A 16,305-nucleotide genomic window follows, 5' to 3' on the forward strand; every position below is an offset into this window, starting at 1 on the left:
AATTTTTTGGTTTTCCCCCTAGCACCCCCAAAACCTGACATTCCCTAACCTGACATTCCCCTCCTGGAAGTGTAAAAATTCAGGGAAAATTCCTCATTTTTCCCCCCACATCCCCAAAACCTGACATTCCCTAACCTGACATTCCCCTCCTGGTCAGGTAAAAATTCCTCATTTTCCCCCCCACATCCCCAAAACCTGACATTCCCTAACCTGACATTCCCCTCCTGGAAGTGTAAAAATTCAGGGAAAATTCCTCATTTTTCCCCCCACATCCCCAAAACCTGACATTCCCTAACCTGACATTCCCTAACCTGACATTCCCCTCCTGGTCATGTTAAAAATTCAGGAAAAATTCCTCATTTTTCCCCCACCATCCCCAAAACCTGACATTCCCTAACCTGGCCAGAGGCCTCCTCGCAGCTCCCTGATGAGAAACGCAGGAGAGCCCTGACAAACAACATCCCAATCCCGCTAAGTCGTTGAGCAGAGGGAGCCTGGAAAGTGCCAACACTCCTGAGAGAAAAGGCTGGGGAGAGAGAGAGAGAAAGAGGAGGGAGAGGAGGGAGAGGGAGGAAAGAAATCGCAGGTTATTTATAACGCCAGGCAGCACCAGGGGCTCGCCAGTCTCTCCTGCAAAGCTGCGGCGGGGAGGTCACTCCCTGAAAAATCCCAAAAAAAAAAAAAAAAAATTTAAAAAAATTTTTTTAAAAATAAAAATAAATCCCGGAATCCCCGCCGAGCCCCGGCCGTGCCAGCGCAAGATTCGGGATCCGGGGCGGGCACGGGCGCTGCGGCTCGGGAGCCTCCCCCCCTCCGATGCTGCCGGTGCCACGGCACAGCCCGCAGCAGCCTTTGCACAGGAGGAGAGCGGCAGCTCGGTGAGTCCGGCCCGGCCTTTTGCAGGCAGCTTTTTTGGGTTTTTTTTTATTGTTTATTTGGTTGTTTTTTTTTTTTTATGTTGGAAGGCTGGTTTCTATCGCTGTGCCCCGGCTGCGCGTGGGGTGGCACAGCTGGAGGGATGGGGATGTTGGAGAGGCGCTTCCCCTCCTGCCCGCTGCTGCTGGTGCCCATCTCCCTTCCCACCCACTTCTCCCGGTGCCCATCTCCCTTCCCACCCACTTCTCCCGGTGCCCACCTCTCCTGCTGCCCGATTCTCCTGCTGCTCCTCTCTCCTGCCCACTTCTCCTGATGCCATCTCCCTTCCCACTCACTTTTCGTGCTGCTCCCCTCTCCTGCCCACTTCTCATGATGCCCATCTCTCTTCCCACCCATTTTCCACATGCCCATCTCCCCTCCTGCCCACTTCTCCTCATGCCCATCTCTCCTGCCCACTTCTCCTCATGCCCATCTCCCCCTTTGCCCACTTTCCCTGATGTTCGTCTCCTTTCCCTCTTTTCCTGCTGCTCCTCTCCCATCCCGTCCATCTCCCCATCCCATCTGCCCTCCTGCCCCTCTGCCACCTCCATGCCCACTTCTCTGGGATCTGGACACCTTCCCTGATGTCCATCCAGGCTGGGTAGAGCCCCCCATCCCATCCCATCCCATCCCATCCCATCCCATCCCATCCCATCCCATCCCATCCCATCCCATCCCATCCCATCCCATCCCATGTTCCATCACCCCACGGATGCCCCCAAACCCTTGGCACGAGGAGTGGACCCCGGTGCAGCCCCTGGCACAGGACGGGGACACCGGGAGGGGACGGGAACATCAGGACCAGGTCCCACCCCAAACCTGGGGGTGAAGCCCCAGGGAGGGGAGAGAACCCCACAATCAACGGGGGGACAGCGGGGGACGCTGGGGACAGAATTTGGGGTCACCAGAGAGGTGAAGGGGGGCACTGGGAAAGGGGGGTTGACACCAGGTATGGGGATTTCCCCCCAGAGATGGGATTTTGCCCCCATGTATAGGGTTTTGCCCCCAGAGATGGGGATTTTGCCCCCATGTATAGGGTTTTGCCCCCAGAGATGGGATTTTGCCTCCAGGGATGGGGTTTTGCCCCCAGAGATGGGATTTTGCCTCCAGGGATGGGGTTTTGTCCCCAGTTGTGGGAGTTTTGCCCCTGGGATGGGGTTTTGTCCCCAGTTGTGGGAGTTTTGCCCCTGGGATGGGTTTTTTTCCTCCAGGGATGGGGGTTTACCCCCCGGGAATGGGGTTTTAGCCCCCATGTCTAGGGTTTTGCCCCTGGGATGGGGGTTTTGCCCTCAGATATGGGGATTTCCCCCCAGAGATGGGATTTTTGCCCCCCAGAAATGGGGGTTTTGCCCCCAGATAAAGGGTTTTGCTTCCAGGAATGGGGTTTTAGCCCCCATGTATAGGGTTTTGCCCCCAGGGATGGGGGTTTTGCCCTCAGATATGGGGATTTCCCCCCAAGATGGGATTTTTGCCCCCCAGAAATGGGGGTTTTGCCCCCAGAAATGGGGTTTTTGCCCCCAGATAAAGGGTTTTACTTCCAGGAATGGGGTTTTTGCCCCCATGTATAGGGTTTGGCCCCCAGGGATGGGGGTTTTCCTCCAAGGATGGGGTTTTGCCCCAAAAGGGCCCCCAAGAAGGGGCTGCCAAGAGGGTGGAGGAGCTGCAGGCTCTGGTATGAGAGCAGGCACAGAGCCCTGGAGCAGCAGCAGGAGGAGGAGGAGGAGGAACAGGAACTCCTCTGGCCCTGCCAAGCTCCCCGTGGCACTCAGCACCCCCGGATCCCGTCCCGAGCAGGAGCAGGGAAAAAGGACAAACCCCAACCTGGATCCCCCCATCCCTCTCTGTTCCCGTGCCAGGCTGGCAGGGCAGGGCACTCTGTGCCCTCTGGGAGTGCCAGCCCGGGTGTCCCCTCCCTGCTGCAGCCTGGGGACACGGCCAGGGGCCACCAGGTGACCTCAGGGCCACCCCTGGCACGGCAGAAAGGGGACATTGGTCCTTGCTGGTCCCTGCTGTCCATGATGTCCCTGCTGTCCCTTGCTGGTTCCTACTGGTCCCTGCTGTCCTCTGATGTCCCTGGTGGTCCCTACTGGTTCTTACTGGTCCCTGCTGATCCCTACTGGTTCTTACTGGTCCCTGCTGGTTCCTGATGTCCCTACTGGTTTCTACTGGTCCCTGCTCACCTTGCTTGTCCCTACTGGTCTCTGTTGGTCCCTACTGGTCCCGGATGATCCCTGCTGTCCCCTGATGTCCCTACTGGTCCCTGCTGGTTTCTACTGGTCCTTGCTGGTCCCTGTTAGTCCCTACTGGTCCCTTCTGTCCCCTGACGTCCCTGCTGGTTCCTAATGGTTCTTACTGGTCCCTACTGGTTCTTACTGGTCCCTGATGTCCCTACAGGTTTCTGGTGGTCCCTGCTGATCCCTACTGGTCTCTGCTATCCCTGCTGGTCCCTGCTGTCCCTACTGGTCCCTACTGGTCCCTGTTAGTCCTTACTGGTCCCTGCTGGTCCCTGCAGTCCGTGCCGGAGCAGAGCTGGCAGTGACACCCTCCCAGCCACGTCGGATCCTCTCCCGCTCCCAGCAGCCAAATTCCTGGAGGGATTTCAAACTGCCTGGCTGCAGGAACAGCCCGTGCGCTCATTCATCCCGGGATGAGGAGCCTGGATGGCTCCAGGGCTGGAATCCTCCCGCTCCCAGCCCCACCTGGCCACGGCAGGAGGAGGCCAAGGGGATCAGGGACGGCTTTGCCTCATTCCCTGATCTCCTCTGGATCATTTCCAGGTGTTGTCCCCTCTCCCTGGTCACACCGAGGGCGCTGCCCCTTTTCGTGCCTGGGGAAATGGGAGCTTGGAAGAGGTTTCAGCTCCAAAACCAGGCAGGATTTGTTTACCAGGATCTGCATCCCGCGTTTCTGTGGGGGAAGGGAGAGCTGGATGAAACCCACAGCGATTCCTGTCACCAGCGAGCGAGCGGAGCATAAATAGCTCCTTCAAAAGATGCCTCCAGCTCCTTCAAAAGGCTCCCCAGGCTCCCGGAATCGCCCTGATCTGGCAGATTCCGCTCTCAGGCAGAGAATTCAAATCCCTTCTCCAAGGGGATCCAAATTCCTTCTGCTCCCTCCCACGCGGAGCCAAGCCGGGGCACCTCGTGTGACCCCAGAAAAATCCACGCGTCCCCAGGCTCTGTTCTCTGCCCAGGAACTGGGATGGAATGAGCCAGAAATCAGGATCTCACCAGCACATCTCCTCTGGGGTGGAGATTCCTCCCAAATCTCCACTGGGATGGAAATTCCTCCCAAATCCGCACTGGGAGGGAGTTTTCTTCTCAAATCTCCACTGGTTTCCCCCAAATCTCCACTGAGGACTAAGGCTCCTCTCAAATTTCCACTGGGATGGAGATTCTGCCCCAGTTTCCACTGGGAAGAAGGTTTTCCCCAAATCTCCACGGGTTCCTCCCAGATTTCCACTGGAATGAAGGTTCCTCCCAAATCTCTGCTGGTTTTTCCCAAATCTCCACCAGTTCCTCCCAGATTTCCACTGGGATGTAGGTTCCTCCCTAAATTTCCACTGGGAGGGAGGTTCTCCCCAGATTTCCACTGGAAGGGAGGTTTTCCCCAAATCTCCACCAGTTCCTCCCAAATCTCCACCAGGGCCACAATTTTCTCCAAGGTGAAAAGTGTGAAGATCACACAACTCCACCCAGGAGAAATATCCACAGCCAGGGATTTTTGGGCAGGATTCCTTCATTTCCTGCTCCTCCAGCCCTGCCTTCCTCCCCACCTCACCCTCCCTCGCCTTTGTCCCCTCTCAGGTCCCTCCATCGCCATGCCTCGGCCCACCACCCTCATCCTCATCCTGGCCGGGCTCTGCGCGTCCTCGCTGGGCCAGTACAACGAGGAGGAGGACCTGGCGTGGCTCCAGTACTACCTGCGGCAGTCCCGCGCCTCCTCCTACAACTACGTGCCCTACTACGAGGAGGAGAGCCCCGCGTACGCCTACTCCTACCCCAGCGCCACCGACACAGAGCCGGAGCCCGAGCCCGAGCCGCAGCAGGCGGCGCCCTGGCGGTGTCCCCAAGAGTGTGACTGTCCCCCCAACTTCTCGTCGGCCATGTACTGCGACACGCGCAACCTGCGCTACCTGCCCTTCGTGCCGTCGCGGATGAAGTACGTCTATTTCCAGAACAACCTCGTCACCTCCATCCAGGAGGGCGCCTTCGACAACGCCACCGAGCTGGAGTGGCTGGCGCTGCACAACAACCAGATCAGCAGCGACAAGATGGGCAAGAAGGTTTTCGGGAAGCTGCAGAGGTTGGAGAGGCTCTACATGAACAACAACAACCTGACCCGGCTGCCCAGCCCGCTGCCGCGCTCGCTGCGCGAGCTCCACCTCTCCTACAACCAGATCTCCAAGGTGCCTCCCAACGCTCTGGAGGGGCTGGAGAACCTCACGGCGCTCTACCTCAGCCACAACTTCATCTTCGAGATGGGCGCGTCCCTCAAGGGGCTCAAGTCGCTGATCCTGGCCGACCTGAGCTACAACAACCTCAGGAAGGTCCCCGACGGGCTGCCGGCCTCGCTGGAGCAGCTCTACATGGAGTACAACTACATCAATGCCATCCCCGACGACTATTTCCAGGTGTCCCCCAGGCTGCTCTACGTGAGGATGTCCCACAACAGCCTGACCAACCAAGGGCTCTCCAGCAACACCTTCAACAGCAGCAGCATCCTGGAGCTGGACCTCTCCTACAACCGGCTGCAGAAGATCCCGCGGGTCAACACCAACCTGGAGAACCTCTACCTGCAGGGGAACCAGATCGACGGTGAGCAGGGGTGGGGAACGGGGTGGGGAACCCACAGGAACCATCTGGTGTGGTGGGAAACCCAGAGGAACAGGTATGGGAACGGGAATGAAGATGGGGATTGGAATGGGGAATGGGAATAGGGTGGGGATGGAAATGGGGACAGGAATGGGAACGGGAACAGGTACAGGTATAGGAACGGGAATGGAGATGGGGATGGGAATTGGATAGGGACAGGAATGGGGGACGGGAACAGGAACAGGAATGGAGATGGGGATGGGAATTGGATAGGGACAGGAATGGTGGACGGGAACAGGAACAGGAATGGAGATGGGGATGGGAATTGGATAGGGACAGGAATGGGGATGGGAAGGTGCCAGTGCCGCCATCAGCTGTTGCAGGGAAAACACAGAACCCCGCAGCGGGGAGCTGCCAGCAGCACAGACACGGGAACAGATTCCCAAATGTTTGCTTTCCAAAGCGGAGCTGCCGCCGTCTGCCCACAAACGCCGCGGAGCCACCGCCGGCTCCTCCTCCTCCTCCTCCTCTGCGGGTCCCGCTGACCTTCACAGCCCCCCAAAATCGGGGATTTGCGGCTCCATCCCCTTTGGAGCATCCGGAGCGCGGTCCTGCCCCTCCGGCCCACCGAGGGTCCCTCTATGGGTGCAGCCCCCAAATCCCAGCGCTCCCCCCCTGCATCCCGCTGCCTTTTCCTGGAGCTCTGCTGCCCTCTAGGCTCAAATCCTGCACGGAAAAAAAAAATCCCAAAAAAATGTATTTTGGAGTTTGTTCCATCTCCCCCTTCCTGATGTGCTGGGCTGGGCTGGAATTTCCCTGCCTGGCGCTGGCAGCGGAGGAGCAGAGGGGATGGCTGGGATGGGGACAGGGACATCCCAAATCTCCACTGGGATGGGAGGTTCCTCCCAGATCTCCTCTGGTTTTTCCCAAATGTCCACCAAGAAAGGAGATTCCTCCCAAATCCCCATTGGGAGGGAGTTTTCTTCCAAATCTCCACTGGTTTCTCCCAAATCTCCACTCAGGACTAAGGTTCCTCCCTGAATTTCCACTGGGAAGGAGGTTTTTCCCAAATTTCCACTGTTCCCTCCCAAATCTCCACCAGGGATGGAGGTTCCTCCCTAAATTTCCACTGGGAAGGAGATTTTTCCCAAATCTCCACTGGTTTCTCCCAAATCTCCACCATGTATGGAGGTTCCTCCCAAATCCCCATTGGGACGGAGTTTTCTTCCAAATCTCCACTGGTTTCTCCCAGATCTCCACTGAGGACTAAGCTCACATTTTTTCCCCCCTGCCTGCCTCAACACAAAGGAGCTTGCAGAGGTGGATCCCTCAGAACAGAGAATTTCCCACTGAAAATCCATTTTTGGGGAAAATTGTGGGGGATTTGGCTCCACAGAGGAGGCTGAGGTAGAACAGGCCAGACAGAGCTAAAGAATAAAGCAGGGATTTATTAAAAGGATCTCCTCAATGGATCCGCCTTGGGCAGCACAAGAGCCCAGCCAGGGCTGCACCCAAGGTGAACCAAAATGGTCACAAAGTGAACCCAAGATGGACCCAAAATGAACCAAAGATAAACCCAAATGGTCACAAAATGAGCCCAAAATGGCCACAAAATGAATCCAAGATGGACCCAAAATGGTCACAAAATAAACCCAAGATGAGCCAAAATGGCCACAAAATGAACCCAAAATGGTCACAAAGTGAACCCAAGATGAGCCAAAATGGTTACAAAATGTACCCAAGATGGTCACAAAATGATCACAAAATGGACCCAAAATGGCCACAAAATGTACTCAAGATGAGCCAAAATGGTCACAAAATGAACTCTATATGAGGCAAACTGGTCACAATGTGAACCCAAGATGGACCCAAAATGGTCACAAAATGAGCCCAAAATGACCCAAATGGTCACAAAATGAACCCAACATGAACCAAAACGGTCACAAAATAAACCCAAGATGAGCCAAAATGGCCACAAAATGAACCCAACATGAACCCAAAAATGGTCAAAAAATGAACCCAAGGTGAACCCAAATAGTCACAAAATGAACCCAAGGTGAACCCAAATGGTCACAAAATGAACCCAAGATGGACTCAAAATGGTCATTAAATGAAGCCAAGATGGACTCAAAATGGTCATTAAATGAAACCAAGATGGACCCAAAATGGTCACAAAATGAACCCAAAATGGTCACAAAATGCACAACCACTCATGGGGTCTGTGACTTTCATAAGTTCTGCTGCATATCAAATATTGGAGTTAATTGTCTAATTACCTTAAGGTTATGAAGTCCTATCCTTCTTGTTTTTCTCTCTTCATTCCATTGTTGTTTCTGCTCTTGGGGTGAAATTTGGACCATTTCTCCTTGGTCCCCACTAGAGCAGGAACTGTTTTCTCTCTATGCACAGAGCTCACCACCCCCTAACACCACCCCCAAACCCACCCCAAACCCTAAACCACCACAAAACCCCAAAAAAACACCAAAAAAAACCCCCCAAAACCCCAAACCACGAGGCCTCACCACCTCCTCTCCCCCCACAGAGTTCTCCATCAGCAGCTTCTGCTCCGTGGTGGACGTGGTGAACTACTCGCGGCTGCAGGTGCTGCGGCTGGACGGCAACGCCATCAAACGCAACGCGGTGCCCCCGGACGCGCCGCTGTGCCTGCGCCGCGCCACCGTCATCGAGATCTGAGCCCCCCCAGGACTGGTGTCCCCCACAGGTTCCCATGGGGATCCCCTCGTTCCTGCTTCCCCGCCCGACTCGCAGCGCCGTCGCCGGTTTTCCCGGAATTGTCCCTTTTTGCACTCAGATCCCGGCTCTGATCCCGCCACAGGCGTCCCACGAAGGGGACATGGGCAGCTCCTGTCCCAGGGTGGGGTGGGACATGGCAGGGGTGGGGATCATCCTGCTTTGGACAGGGGGAAATCCCAAACTCGATCCCAAATTCGGGTCTGAATTCCCTGGGAGGAGCATCCTTACAGGAGGTTCAGATCCTTTTTCCATGGGGAAATCCCAATGCCAAATCTGGATCTGAACCCCCTAAAAGGAGCATCCTTCCATGGGGATCAGACCCAGAAGGAACATCCTTCCAGGAGGATCAGACCCTTTTTCCATGGGCAAATCTCAATCCCAACCCCAAATTCGGGTCTGAATTCCCTGGGAGGAGCTTCCTTACAGGAGGTTCAGATTCTTTTTTCCATGGGGAAATCCCAAACCCAAATCCAGGTCTGAACCCCCTGGGAGGAGCATCCTTCCATGGGGATCAGACCCTTGTTCCATGGGGAAATCCCAATGCCAAATCTGGATCTGAACCCCCTGGGAGGAGCATCCTTCCATGGGGATCAGACCCTTGTTCCATGGGGAAATCCCAAACTCGATCCCAAATTTGGGTCTGAACTGCCTGGGAGGAGTTTCCTTCCATGGGGATCAGACCCTTTTTCCATGGGGAAATCTTTCCATGGGGATCAGACCCAGAAGGAACATCCTTCCAAGGGGATCAGACCCTTTTTCCATGGGCAAATCCCAATCCCGACCCCAAATTCGGGTCTGAACCCCCTGGGAGGAGCTTCCTTACAGGAGGTTCAGATTCCTTTTTCCATGGGCAAATCCCAATCCCGACCCCAAATTCGGGTCTGAACCCCCTGGGAGGAGCTTCCTTACAGGAGGTTCAGATTCTTTTTTCCATGGGGAAATCCCAAACCCAAATCCAGGTCTGAACCCCCTAAAAGGAGCATCCTTCCATGGGGATCAGACCCTTGTTTCATGGGGAAATCCCAAACTCGATCCCAAATTTGGGTCTGAATTCCCTGGGAGGAGTTTACTTTCATGGGGTTCAGACCCTTTTTCCATGGGGATCAGACCCAGAAGGAACATCCTTCCAGGAGGATCAGACCCTTTTTCTGGGGGGAAATCCCAATCCCAAATCCAGGTCTGAACTCCCTAAAAGGAGCATCCTTCCATGGGGATCAGACCCTTTTTCCACGGGGAAATCCCAATCCCAAATCCTGGTCTGAACCCCCTTAAAGGAGCTTCCTTACAGGGGGTTCAGACCCTTTTTCCATAGGGAAACCCCAATCCCAATCCCAAATCCAGGTCTGATTTGGGAGGAGCATCCTTCCAGGAGGATCAGACCCTTGGTTCCATGGGGAAATCCTGTGGGGAAATCCCATGGGGACCAGATCCTTTTTCCATGGGGAAATCCCAATCCCAAATCCAGGTCTGAACCCCCTAAAAGGAGCATCCTTCCATGGGGATCAGACCCTTTTTCCATGGGGAAATCCCAATCCCAAATCTGGATCTGAACCCACCGAAAGGAGCTGCCTTACAGGGGCATCAGACCCTTCTTCCATGGGGAAATCCCATGCGGAAATCCCAGGGGAATCAGACCCTTTTTCCATGGGGAAATCCCAATCCCAAATCCGGATCTGAACCCCCTGGAAGGAACATCTTTCCATGGGGATCAGACACCTTTTCCATGGGGAAATCCTTCCAGGGGAATCAGACCCTTTTTCCACGGGGAAATCCCAATCCCAACCCCAAATCTGAATCTGAACCCCCTAAAAGGAGCATCCTTCCATGGGGATCAAACCCTTGTTCCATGAGGAAATCCCATGGGGAAATCCCGTGGGGAATCAGACCCTTTTTCCATGGGGAAATCCCAATCCCAAATCCGGGTCTGAGCCCCCTGGGATGAGCACCCAAGGGCTTGGGATCTGCAGGAGTGAAGGGTTAAAGCTCTCCAGGCTGGAGGAGCAAATCCATCCCTTCCCTTTCCTTTTCCCCCCCTTTTCCATCAATCTGCTCCAGAATTAACGGGGAGAAACCCTAAAAGAGAGAAACCCACCTTGGGATCAGAGGGAAACCCCTGAGGAACAGAGGGATCCCAAATCTTCCTCCCAAACCCCTGGATCAGGGCAGGGTGGGGAAAATCCTGGAGTTGTCACCCCCTGAGCTCAGACATCCCAATGAAAACCCCAAAACCAATCACAGAGCCACGTTGGAATTCCCTAAAAATCCCAAATCCCCCAAAATTCCCCAACTCGGCCCCTCAGGTGGCTGAGTTTGAGGACTGAAGGGGCAGCTGAGCTTTTGGGGGCTCACCCCGACCCTCTGCGTCGTTCCTGCATGCGAAGATCATTTTTAAAAAAAACCCCCAAAAAAATCCCGTAATTTCACCAGCATGAACTGTAAACCCCAAAGCCATCAATAAAACCTTTGCAGTGCCTGCACCAAGCGCTTCTCCTCCTGTCCGGGATGGATTTCCAGCCGGAATCCAGGCTGGAATTGTTGGTCCGGGTATGGCACGGAGCTTTCACCGGGAAAAGGGAAAAATTTTCATGGAAAAGGGGAAAATCTCCATGGAAAAGGCTCAGCGGGAGTGGGGAAGGACGGAGGCAACACCGGGGTTTTTTAGGGTTTTTTTTTTCTGGACCCTCCTGGCTTTGGTTGTGGGGATTTTTAACAGCTGGGCTGGGGGACGGTTGGAAAAGTGGATGGAAAAATAAGGGGAACGTGAATGGAAAAATAAGGGAAAAATGAATGGGAAAATGGATGGGAAAATAAGGGGGAAATGAATGGGAAAATAGGGGGAAAATAAGGGAAACATGGATGGGAAAATAAGGGAAACATGGAGGGAAAAATAAGGGGGAAATTAAGGGGGAAATTAAGGGGGAAAATTAAGGGGGAAAATAAGGGGGAAAATAAGGGAAACATGGAGGGAAAAATAAGGGGGAAATTAAGGGGGAAATTAAGGGGGAAATTAAGGGGGAAATTAAGGGGGAAAATAAGGGGGAAAATAAGGGGAAACATGGATGGGAAAAAGTGAGGGAAAAACTGAGGCAAACATGAATGGGAAAAGGGATGGAAAAATAAGGGGAAAATGGATGGGAAAATGAATGGAAAAATAAGGGGAAAATGGATGGGAAAAAGAATGGAAAAATAAGGGGAAAATGGATGGGGAAAATGGAAGGGTAAAAACTGAGGGAAAAATAAGGGGAAATGAATGGAAAAATAAGGGAAAAATAAGGGAAACATGGATGGAAAAATAAGGGGAACATGGATGGAAAAATGGAGGGAAAAACGGAGGGAGACATGGATGGGAAAAGGGATGGAAAAATAAGGGAAAATTAATGGAAAAATAAGGAGAAAATGGATGGGAAAAAAAAGGGAAAAATGAATGGGAAAATGAATGGGAAAATAAGGGAAACAAATGGAAAAATAAGGGAAAAATGGATGGGAAAATTGGTGGAAAAAGAAGGGGAAAATGGATGGGAAAATGAATGGAAAAATAAGGGGAAAATAAGGAGAAAATGGATGGGAAAATAAGGGGAAAAAAGGAATTTTTACAGAATTTCACACAGAGGGAAGCAGAACGTGCCGTGTCCCAGGCTGGGAGCAGCTGGAGGAGGAGGAGGAGGAGGAGGAGGAGGAGGAGGAGGAGGAAGGGCTGCACACCCAGGGCCTCTCTGAGTCATTCCCAGCTTTAATTCCTGGTTTTGGCACCTCGGTTGCAGTCACACCGTGACCAAGGAGCTTTTGGTGCTGGGTGAGACGGGAAATTCACCCCACGGAATTCCCAGCGTGGGGTTTAGGCTGAAATCCCAAATCCTGAATTTCCCCCGAGCTCCCAGGAACGAGGCAGAGATTTTTGGGTTGAGATTTCTGCGTTTTTATTAAAGTAACAAAAAGCATCGGGGCTGGAAATTGGGGGGGATAAAATGTGCTGGACATCAGGGATCCTCACAGGATTCCGAGCGTTTGCACCAAAAAAGGAGGAAAACAAAAAAAAAAACCCCAAAAAAAACCAAACAAAAAAAAAACCCCCAAACCAAATAAACAACAACAACAAAAAAAAAAAAAGCCCCAAAAACCCTAAAAAAACAAAAAAAAAGAACCCAAAAAAATCAACAAAAACCCCAAATTAATTCCCTGGAAAAAAAACCAAACAAAAACTAAAAAACCCTAGCAACAAAAACGAAACAAAATAAAATCCCATCATAAACAAAAAAAAAAAAAAACAACCAACAAAAAAACCCCAAAGAAACCCAAAACAAACAAAAACCCCAAAAGAACCCCAAAAACAAAAACCCCAAAACAAACGTACACAAAAAAACAAAGAAAAACAAACAAAAAATAAAATACCCTAGCAACAAAAAAAACAACAAAACAAAATTTAAAAACTCTCAAAAAACAAAACAAAAAAATCCCCAAAAAGTAAAACAAAAAAACCCAAAGAACACAAAAAAAAAAGGCCCAAAACAGTGCCCAAATCAAAACAAAAAAAACCCAAAACAACAAAAACCCCAAAACCCCCACAAAAACACAAAAAAAACCCAAACAAAAAATAAAATACCCTAGCAACAAAAAACCCAAAATAAAACAAAACCCCCTCAAAAAACAAAAAAATCCCAAAAAACCCCAAAGAACCACAAAAACCCCAAAACAGCCCCTCAAAACCAATAACAAAAAAACCTAAAAAAATGCAAAAAATAAAACCCCCTAGCAACAAAAAACAAAACAAATCCCCCCTCAAAAAAACTAACAAAAAAAGACCCAAAAAACCAGAAAAAAACAGCCCCAAAACCAACAAAAACCCCAGAACAACGCCCCCAAAAATACAAAAAATACCCAAAAAAACCTCAAAAAAAAAAGAAAAAAACCCAAAACCCTAGCAACAAAAAAACAACAGAAAAAAAACCCCAAAACAAACAGAAAAACCCCAAGAACACAAAATAAAACCAAATTAAAAACCCACAAAAAAGAAAAACTAAACAAAAAATCCCCAACAAAATAACCCAAAGAAACAAGAAGCAGATCCCGTTCAACAGTCCAGCTCGATTAAAAATTAAAATATAATTATAATAATAATAATAATTAATGACAGCAACCAATCCCCTCAAAGACATTTTCTCACAATCCACACCAGGAGAGCTGAGCTTGAAGTGGTTTCTACCCAAATCTGGTTGGTTTTGAAGCTTATTTTAAATTAAAAAATTAAAAAAAAAACACCTTGGAGATGAGACTGGTTTAGGGTTCCTTTGGTGGGGAAATCCTGGAAATTTTCTGGAAAATAAATTTCTCCCATGGAAAATTTCTCTGGGGAGAGGGAGGGAAAAAAAAAACAAATTTGGATGCTGCATTTTTATTAAAGTAACACAAAACTCAAAGTGAGGAATCCCCCTGAAAATTAAAGCATTGGGATGTGTTTAATTGGGAAATAATTTGGGTTTTTTTCTGTTTTTGGGTTAAAATCAAAGCACTGGGATGTGTTTAATTGGGAAATAATTTGGGTTTTTTTTGGTTTTTGGGTTAAAATTAAAGCACTGGGATGTGTTTTACTGGGAAATAATTTGGGTTTTTTTGGTTTTTGGGTTAAAATCAAAGCACTGGGATGTGTTTTGCTGGAAAATAATTTGGTTTTTTTTGGGTTAAAATCAAAGCACTGGGATGTGTTTTGCTGGAAAATAATTTGGGGTTTTTTTGGTTTTTTGGTTAAAATCAAAGCATTGGGATGTGTTTCACTGGGAAATAATTTGGTTTTTGGGTTAAAATTACAGCATTGGGATGTGTTTAATTGGGAAATAATTTGGGGTTTTTTTGGTTTTTGGGTTAAAATCAAAGCACTGGGATGTGTTTTGCTGGAAAATAATTTGGGGTTTTTTTTGGTTTTTGGGTTAAAATTAAAGCATTGGGATGTGTTTTGCTGGAAAATAATTTGGGTTTTTTTGGTTTTTTGGTTAAAATTACAGCACTGAGATGTGTTTTGCTGGAAAATAATTTGGGGTTTTTTTTGGTTTTTGGGTTAAAATCAAAGCACTGGGATGTGTTTTGCTGGAAAATAATTTGGTTTTTGGGTTAAAATTAAAGCACTGGGATGTGTTTGATTGGGAAATAATTTGGGTTTTTTTGATTTTTTGGTTAAAATTACAGCATTGGGATGTGTTTTCTGGAAAATAATTTGGTTTTTGGGTTAAAATTAAGGCATTGGGATGTGTTTTACTGGGAAATAATTTGGTTTTTTTGATTTTTGGGTTAAAATCAAAGCACTGGGATGTGTTTTGCTGGAAAATAATTTGGGTTTTTTTGGGTTTTGGGTTAAAATTAAAGCATTGGGATGTGTTTAATTGGGAAATAATTGCGGGTTTTTTTGGTTTTTGGGTTAAAATCAAAGCACTGGGATGTGTTTTACTGGGAAATAATTTGGTTTTTTTGATTTTTTGGCTGTGGGTGAGGCCACCTATTGCACAAGTGAAAATTCCCCTCAGAGCTTCCTTCCTGCCCTGCTGACGTGGAAATTCCAGTGAAGAGGGAAGTGATGCAAGCACAGAGCGCTGGCAAGTACAAACAAACTGATCTTTAAATGAAAATATATCAATGTTTGAGAATTGACGTTGATTTTTTCAGTTCTGGACTCGAAAAAGGAAATCAAATCTGAATTTTAGAAAGGGGAGAAATGCAACGATGGGAACGCTGCAAGCCCAGAGTGCTCTGATCGCCTCAAGCACAAACAAAACTGATTTTTCCATAGAAAAACATAAAAATATTTGAGAATTTAGGTTGATTTTTTCAGTCCTGAACTTGCAAAAAATTCTGAATTTTACAAGGGGAAGAAATTCCAGTGAAGAGGGAATGACAGAAATGGGAGAGAAGTGATGCAACTCCAAACCCTGCTCTGATCTCCTCAGGCACAAAGAACCTGATATTTCCATTAAAAAAATATAAATATTTGAGAATTTAAGCTGATTTTTCAGTTTTGGACTTGCAAAAAACCCCAAAAATCTGAATTTTAGAAGGGGGAGAAATTCCAGTGAAGAAGGAACGGTGCAGCTCAAGACTCTGCTGCGATCTCAAGCACAAACCACCTGACATATCCGTAAAAAAATATAAATATTTGAGAATCCGGGCTGATTTCAACCTGGAATTTAAATGAAAATATAAACATTTGAGAATTGAGGCTCATTTTCCAATTTTGGACTTGCAAAAACCCCAAAAATCTGAATTTTAGAAGGCAGAAAATCCAGTGAAGAGGGAATGATGCAACTCCAAACCCTGCTCTGATCTCCTCAGGCACAAACAACCTGATATTTCCACCAAAAAATATATATAAATATTTGAGAATTGAGGTTGATTTTCCAATTTTGGACTTGCAAAAAAACCCCAAAAATCTGAATTTTAGAAGGGGGAGAAATTCCAGTGAAGAAGGAACGGTGCAGCTCCAGACTCTGCTGCGATCTCAAGCACAAACCACCTGACATATCCATAAAAAAATATAAATATTTGAGAATCCGGGCTGATTTCAACCTGGCATTTAAATAAAAATATAAACATTTGAGAATTGAGGCTCATTTTCCAATTTTGGACTTGCAAAAAACCCCAAAAATCTGAATTTTAGAATGGAGGAGAGAAGTGATGCAACTCCAAACTCTGATCTCAGGCACAAACAACATTGGGATTTAAAGGTGAAATCCTAAAAACAAAACCTTTCAAGGTGTTTGTAGTGCTCATTGCCAGCATCAAATGGGGTATAGGGACTTTAGGTACCAATAAAAATATATTATAAAATAAATAAAATAAT

General features: G+C 49.0%; 1 protein-coding gene across 2 annotated transcripts; it reads left to right on the top strand.

The window, feature by feature from the left end:
- The first annotated feature begins 662 nt into the window (after positions 1–662).
- Positions 663–10,938, top strand: FMOD (fibromodulin). Of its 2 annotated transcripts, XR_009275655.1 has the most exons (4): positions 663–878; positions 4,722–5,732; positions 8,272–9,311; positions 9,398–10,938. XR_009275655.1 is itself a non-coding variant. In XM_058819438.1 (3 exons), exons 2-3 carry the CDS (start codon positions 4,736–4,738, stop codon positions 8,421–8,423), a joined length of 1,149 nt encoding a protein of 382 aa, XP_058675421.1. In that variant the 5' UTR covers positions 663–878; positions 4,722–4,735; the 3' UTR covers positions 8,424–10,938. The 2 variants fall into 2 exon arrangements, 1 of the variants encoding a protein (XP_058675421.1); XM_058819438.1 differs by having other exon boundaries at positions 8,272–10,938.
- The last annotated feature ends 5,367 nt before the right edge of the window (positions 10,939–16,305 follow it).

This window comes from Ammospiza caudacuta, chromosome 24 (assembly GCF_027887145.1).
Source record: "Ammospiza caudacuta isolate bAmmCau1 chromosome 24, bAmmCau1.pri, whole genome shotgun sequence".
Lineage (NCBI taxonomy): Eukaryota > Metazoa > Chordata > Aves > Passeriformes > Passerellidae > Ammospiza > Ammospiza caudacuta.